This window comes from Triticum dicoccoides, chromosome 7A (genome assembly GCF_002162155.2).
Source record: "Triticum dicoccoides isolate Atlit2015 ecotype Zavitan chromosome 7A, WEW_v2.0, whole genome shotgun sequence".
Taxonomy (NCBI): domain Eukaryota; kingdom Viridiplantae; phylum Streptophyta; class Magnoliopsida; order Poales; family Poaceae; genus Triticum; species Triticum dicoccoides.
The window spans coordinates 711,455,985-711,463,653 of record NC_041392.1 but is presented as its reverse complement, the minus strand read 5'-3'; the positions used below and the strand labels follow the sequence as shown (position 1 = coordinate 711,463,653).

At 43.8% G+C, this 7,669-nt stretch overlaps 1 protein-coding gene across 2 annotated transcripts in view; it reads right to left on the bottom strand.

Annotated features, from left to right (window-relative positions):
• LOC119334235 (transcription initiation factor TFIID subunit 1-like) overlaps positions 1 to 3,183 on the bottom strand; it is a 14,364-nt gene extending 11,181 nt beyond the window's left edge. For both annotated transcript variants that reach the window (XM_037606838.1, XM_037606839.1), the window contains exons 1-6: positions 3,020 to 3,183; positions 2,808 to 2,920; positions 1,847 to 1,909; positions 1,716 to 1,758; positions 1,295 to 1,534; positions 515 to 624 (exon numbers count right to left, since the gene is read on the bottom strand). In XM_037606838.1, coding sequence (XP_037462735.1) covers positions 515 to 624; positions 1,295 to 1,534; positions 1,716 to 1,758; positions 1,847 to 1,909; positions 2,808 to 2,920; positions 3,020 to 3,074 — 624 coding nt within the window. In that variant the 5' untranslated portion in view covers positions 3,075 to 3,183. The remainder of the gene's footprint in view (positions 1 to 514; positions 625 to 1,294; positions 1,535 to 1,715; positions 1,759 to 1,846; positions 1,910 to 2,807; positions 2,921 to 3,019) is intronic.
• Positions 3,184 to 7,669: the final 4,486 nt, after the last annotated feature.

The following is a 7,669-nucleotide window of genomic DNA, read 5'->3' as shown; positions in this document are numbered from 1 at the left end:
AGAGGGGGTGGTGAAAATCTAGGGCAGAGACAGCCATGGGCGAGAGGAGGAAACGAGTTGCCCACGGGGGAGAGGAAGGGGCTGGCTGTTCAGGTTGGGGTATACCAGCAGCATTTGCAGGTAGTAACAACCCAACTCTAGGGGCTTTTAGGCATTAGGTGGGCACGGGTCTGAGGTGAAGCTGGTGGAGCAGCCTTTTTCGAACTCCACCAAAATGAGCTAGGAGTTTAGGTGTTTGGGACAGCTTCACCAGATTCATCTGTGGATCAATGGAGTGAAGCTCTCACAAACAGTGTCCCCTAGCCAGTTTCCCCAAAATAAGCATAATCAAACCTATGAAGTAAATTTGACTTTGTCCAAAAATATTCAATCCTAACCCAAACATGTTATTGTGTGACGAGCAGAAATACTTAATGGAAAATGTACCAAATTCTGAATGAACAACAAATGTAACTGAATATGCCAAGTAATTCAGAATTCATGGGGGAAACAGATCGATTTAAATACTGTGTACCTTACAAACTTCATATTCAACATCCATACTTTCCCCTAATTGTGGTAACGAGCTAGATAGCATTTCGATGGCAGGATTATCGTTAGAGGGTGATATACCCAGCTGCTCAGCTGAAATGGCATCCAAATAGATAAAGGGAAAGGAGACTTACGTCAACTAAGCAAGATGAAATCCATATAAATAAAATTCGAATATAAACTAATACATACATATAAATAATATTCAAGCATATTCCTCCCGTTCCTTTTTAGTCCGCGTTTTAGAATTGTCTCAAGTCAAACTTTGTAAAGTTTGACCAGCTTTATATTAAAAAATGTCAACATCTACAATACCAAATGAATATAATATGAAAATAATATTCTACAATGCATGTAATGATACTGACTTGGTATTAGAAACGTTGATATTTTTCTGTACAAACTTGATCAAACTTTACAAATTTTGACTTCAGTCAAAGCTAATATGCAGAGTCAAAAGGACCGGAGGGGGTACTATATAAGGTGTTGACTTCAACAGGTGAGATTGGTAAACTATATAAGGTGTTGACTTCAAAAAATGAGATTGTATTGTTTTGCTTGCAAACCTATTCTTCGCAAAATAATCATGGAGAGCGAAATACATAATTAGAAGTTGTATGATGTTTTCAGATGTTCAAAATGGACACCGTTCGTGAAAACAATGGACGTTAGCACTATGAACAGCACTCACACAGGCCAAACAAAAATAGTAATAAATTAATAATAAGCACAAGCACATTCATAAGTACAGATATTGCCAAACCTTGTATGAAATAATCACCAGGTAACTCGATATCATTGGGTGGTTCTTCATCCTCATCATAGTTCTCCTCATCAAACACTGAAACTTTACTGCAGACCGAAGCAAACATTGTGTTTGAGGATAAGTAATCTTTCTTCGATAGCAAATGGTCTTCCTCCGTAGCTGCTTCAACTTCAGGTCCATCATATTGTTCATCAATATCTTCATAGTCAATAGCATCTTCCGCTTTCTCATCATAGTCTACGGTACAGAAAAAAGATCAGGCATCAACTATTTTGTACAAATATATAATTCAAATGGGAAACATTGAATATCAAAGCTGTCAGAAACAGCAGAAAAATGAATAGTTCACAAATTAGACTCGACAAAGACCCATTAGAACTTGCTCATGCTTATACAGAATTACAGATGTGCCACTTACCTTGCTCAGAAGGATCATCTGGAGCTGAGGAAGACTTAGTTAGCTATAAGCAAACAACACAGTATTAATGCATTTTGAAAAGAAAAAAAGATTAATCCCATTAACATTGTGATTATCATTGGATAACATACATCAATGTCTTTCAGTGATGGACCAAGCTTGTCTGCCAGCGCAAAAAGATGGTCCTTCGCATCCTGATAATCAAGAAAAAGTCGTAAGAAATGAAGCACAAGCATCATTACATTACAAAGACAACTAAATAAATTCTTGTTGTCCAAAGTTCAAGCAAAAAATCAAACAATGGAGGTAAATCTATGCTGCAGAACTGACTGCTTTGGGTTAAAGAAGACCTACTGAGGAAAAGCCAAAAATGCTTGGATGGTTTTCCAATTACAAGAAAACAGTAATATGGACAGCGGAATCATCAGTGGATTCTTTGAATTTTAACCGTCATTTTAATGGCAATCCTCCTATACAGGTCCAAGCCACTCGTGTTATTTCTGAAATTTTCTGAACTTGACCCAATATCGAAAGTGTACCCAGTTATATAGTGGCTGCCTCCAAAAAGACAGAATTACTATTCCTACTTGTATTTCGCAGTGCCAATAATAGATAACGTATTTCATTTCAACAAAAAAAACAAGATTCTGGGACGTTGTAAAGTTAACCTTTCCTAAACTGCTAATGTTAGCTGCTATCAGGTTACAGATCACTCTAAACTGCAAAATCATACAGGTAGCAGGCAAAATGATAATAAAGCACTTATGTCAAATAAAGTTAAGGTGTACTGAATTATCGGGTATGAATCGGCACCACTAGGGAGAGATGACAATTCACAGAACCAGGGTGTTTGAAAAAATAACCCATATGCTGGTGACGAGATACAACTTGTGCATTCGCGACAACCATATCACACTGGGTAAAGCTTCCCATCAGTCTATCCGCATCATTCAGTTGACATATGACAGTATTGCACAACTAAACAAAATGTCTACATGTGTATCATCTGCTAGAGGCAGCCAGTTGAAACAGTAGAAACACAAAAACATGTGATTCCCCAGGAGAACATAGATAAGCCAACACGGCATTCACCTCGTCGAGGTAGTCAGCGTCCAGGCCACCAGCATCGTCGACGTTGCCGAACATAAACCCCAGGAGGCGATTCCCTTCACCAGGCTCCTCGTAATCGTCTTCGTCGTCGTCATCTGGGAGGATTGCCAGAGATAAGCGAGATGGGGCGAATTAAAACCGGCTCGATGACCCATCGATCGATCGGCCCTAGGGCGGGTGCGCGGCGGGCTCACCTGCGGTGCTTGTGGTCGCAACGTCGTCCTGGTCGTCGCGCTCGCCGTCGCTCATGGCTTCCGCCTCGGATACTCCGTCCGCGGAGGCGGCCGGGATCCGGGGAGGGGCGCGGCGGCGAGGAGGGGAGGCGAGGAGCGGCGGCGCGGAGAGAGGGGAGGGGGTGGGGACAAGTGAGGGCTGCGATGCGGAGGCGGTGCGCATCGGGGTGCCGGAGCAAGCGGGCCGGGCTGACACGAGCCTTGGCCCGTTATAGTAGACGCGGGCGGGCCTATGTCTCGCTTATAACGAGACATGCTGCACCGCCTGAAGAAGCCAGCGCCAGACTAGGCCGGCCCAGTGCCACAGCAAAAGAAACCTACACACACGGACTATTACGGAGCTTTTACTTAATCTTTCCAACCAAGGCTGGTTATAGTGAGAGTATACCTGGCCATACCTCGGGCCGGTCTGGGCTTTGGGCTGGTCTGGGCTTCGGGCCGGGCCTAGCCAAGCCTGACGCAAAAAAACCCAGGCCCGGGCCCGGCCCGGTCATCGGGCCTGTTTTCTGGGCCTGAGCTCGGCCCGAACACATAAAAGCCCGTCGGGCTCCAGGCCGGCCCGATCCGACCTTCAGGAAAGTGCAAAAACGACGGGCCCGGGCCTGGCCATCGGGCGCAAAATCTAGGCCCGAGCCCGGCCTGGGAGCAGCTCGGGTCGGGCTTTTTCGGATCGGGCTGGCCGGGCCGGGCTTCCCATGACCAGATAAAAGTGAGAGTAATATAGATGGTAACATAGTACATGCCACATAAATAAAAAATATGATGATCCAGGTAATTAATGAAGAGAAAGAAAAATAAAGTAACATAATATGTTATAATCACATAACGCTTCTCAATGTAAAATGAGTCTACAAAGCAATAAATAAAAATCTATAGAGGTGTTTGGTTCAGAAATAAACGGAATCAAATGACACTGTTACTGTAAATGGTATCGATCAAAAACCAAAACTGTTTGGTTAGTAACTGTAACGTTAATCAATACAGCACCGCCTGGTCTTGCATTTCCCCGGTCAGCTGCTTCCCGAGCGGAGAGCCCAGCCCGGCCATTGACGTACCATCCTCATGACCTTTCCGCACTTCCTCTCAATCATCCTGGCACCTTGAAGGACCTGCATGCCTCGCCGATGGTCTGGCCGAGAGGAGGCTCGGTGCGAGGAGATAGGCGCAGTACTCTGACGAGCCGGAGGCTTACCCGGGGGGCCGCGTCCACCGTCGCTGGCTGCATGCCACCGTTTGCTCGTGCAACATCCAGACCAGTACATTGCGGGTCCCTGTGCCATCCTCGCACACCCCCATGGGAGCTGCTCGTGGAAGCCATTGCTCTGTATCGATCTCTTCCCGTTCGTCGGGCAGACATCACTTCCGGCGAGGGAGTCGACAATGGCCTGCTTCCGGTTGGCGCCGTCCTCGGCTACGTGATTACACAGCTCATGCCATGGGGAGTGGTGGGCGGAGATGGAGATCGTGGCGTGGATGTTTGGGAAGAAGACGACAGGGGCGACAGGAGGGAGAGAGAGACTGTCGTATCGCTTTCTGATTACGCCCGATTTCTTGGGTATCAGTTTTTAATAGGACGGGATCGGTTACCGGAGTTATCAGATTACGGAGAAATCTAAACAAACAAGATTTAACATTATCTGTTACCATCGTTATCAGATACCGTTACAATAGCACGAACCAAACACCTCCTATATGTTATCACACTTATGTTATTACCCACTATGAAGGTAGTAACATGTGTTACTAGTCTAAGTTACTCCCCACTATGACTACCCTAGCTAACCTCTTCCTCCCTGATTTTTAGTTGAGTGGGGCCCGCCTCATCCCCAACTTCCAAACCCAAGCCCCCATAATAGCCATTCCGTTGATCCTGTGAAAAAAAGACCCCGTGAACCTAGTATTGCTCATGCCACAGGCCTCAAAGCGCTCATTTTTTTCGCTAGTTTCCATTTCACATTTCTAGCTTCGTTCTTGGATTCAATCAGTACTACATCAAATCTAAGTATTTTATTGATTAGGTGGCACCCAGATTTGAATTGGGGATAAGGGATTTGCAGCCCCTGCCTCACCACTTGGTGATGCTACCAAAAAATCTGACTGAAAATCTAGAAAACAGCAAGTATTCATCCTTTTTTTTCTTACAAAAAGCCTCTTTCTTTTATTTTGAATATAATTCTAATTATATTTTTCCAATCTTTTTCAAAAAATCTATTCTTGCTTTTTTTCTAAATCCAAAAAAAGAAAAATCTAGTCCTACTTACCGAAAAAAAGCCAAAAAAAGCAAGAAAGACATCCAAAAATAATGAAACAATGAATTCTAAGAAAGGAACAAAGAAAACAACATGAAAATAATTAAAAATAGAAGATAACGTAAAAAAGAAGATAGAAAAAAATGATAACAAAAATGAAACAAAGGAACCGAAAAGAAATTGTAGAGAAAGCCAATGAATATCGAGAGAAGAAACGAGTAAAACCAACGGAAAAGTATGGAAAGACAAAAAAAATGAAGAAACGAAGAAATCGAAAGAAAAGGAAAACAAAAAAAAGAGGACCTAAAATCAGTACAATCCACAAAACTGATAGGTTCGCTGAAAAAAGCGAGTGAGCGATCCCTCTTATCCCGAAGAGAATAAATGGCTCGGATCCTTCAAATATGCATCCTTCTAAGTTTTGTCCTGTCCTACCCCTAAAAGTATTCATGCATCCTTCTAGGTTTTACTCTTCCCTCAAATATGCATCCTTCTAGATTTTGGCGTGTCCTACCCATGAGAGTATTCATGCATCCTTCTACTATCAATATTCATTTCTTCAAATACTTCAATGATTTCCTTATGAATTTAGCTCTACCAAATAATATTTACATTCGTTCTTCAAAAGTGCACTCGTTTTTGTATGCTTTCATTTCATTTTCAGTTCTAACATGTGTTTTTCTTATTCTACCAAGTTAGTCTATAAAACCAACCCGTTTAGTCACGAAACTTAGTCCACTTATTCAGCTTTACTGTTGGGGCTTGTGTTGCCTCTTCTGCCTCTTTACCCAATTATTTATCACTACGCATAGCGAACAGGTTGTGTCGTTGACTTAACTAACATTAATATTTTTGGTGTGCAGACCGCAGACGCCTGATATTCTTTCTCGCTCCTGTTTCCCCATCATTTTCCTCCTCTCTGCCTCATCCTTTGGATTTCTCTCTTTAGACTCGTACCGGGCGTTGTTGTCACCGCTTGTCGGGTGTCGACAGTCACAATGGCGCACGAGGAGGACATTGTCTGCTTTTGGCTGTTTAGGTTGCCCTGCCAAAAAGTGGCACATAAAAAAACAGTTGACCTTGGTGCAGTTCATGTGGAGGTAAATCACCATGTATCCTTTTTAATCTCATCCAAATCAGGTTTAACTACTTTCTTGTACTAAACCGCTTTGTTGGTACTTCTGTACTGTCCAGTTTGTCATGACTACAGAGACTTGCGACGAGAAGAACAACTCTCTCTATATATCTCTCTCTCTCCCCCTTCATTTGACATGACTGTACAGAAATAATGTCAAGTTCACATACTCATCTGAATCTTGTTCATCAAATGTCTGATTTGATCTAGTTAAGTATATGTTTTGACTATGTTGTGACGCCCCCGATTTAATCATACACTAACCATACACGCAAACGTGTACGATCAAGATTAGGGACTCACGGGAAGATATCACAACACAACTCTATAAATAAAAATAAGTCATACAAGCATCATATTACAAGCCAGGGGCCTCGAGGGCTCGAATACAAGAGCTCGATCATAGACGAGTCAGCGGAAGCAAAAATATCTGAGTACAGACATAAGTTAAACAAGTTTGCCTTAAGAAGGCTAGCACAAACTGGGATACAGATCGAAAGAGGCGCAGGCCTCCTGCCTGGGATCCTCCTAAACTACTCCTGGTCGTCGTCAGCGGGCTGCATGTAGTAGTAGACACCTCCCGAGTAGTAGTAGTCGTCATCAACGGTGGCGTCTGGCTCCTGGACTCCAACGTCTGGTCGCAGCAATCAGATATAGGAAGGGGGAAAAGAGGGAGAAAGGCAACCGTGAGTACTCATCCAAAGTACTCGCAAGCAAGGAGCTACACTACATATGTATCCATTGGTATCAAATGGAAAAGGGGTATCATATGTGGACTGGACTGCAGAATGCCCGAATAAGAGGGGGACAACTAATCATGTCGAAGACTACGCTTCTGGCAGCCTCCATCTTGCAGCATGTAGAAGAGAGTAGACTGAAGTCCTCCAAGTAGCATCGCATAGCATAATCCTACTCGGCGATCCTCCCCTCGTCGCCCTGTGAGAGAGCGATCACCGGTTGTATCTGGCACTTGGAAGGGTGTGTTTTATTAAGTACCTGGTTCTAGTTGTCATAAGGTCAAGGTACAACTCCAAGTCGTCCTGTTACCGAAGATCACGGCTATTCGAATAGATTAACTTCCCTGCAGGGGTGCACCACATAACCCAACACGCTCGATCCCATTTTGCCGGACACACTTTCCTGGGTCATGCCCGGCCTCGGAAGATCAACACGTCGTAGCCCTACCTAGGCACAACAGAGAGATCAGCACGCCGGTCTAAATCCTAT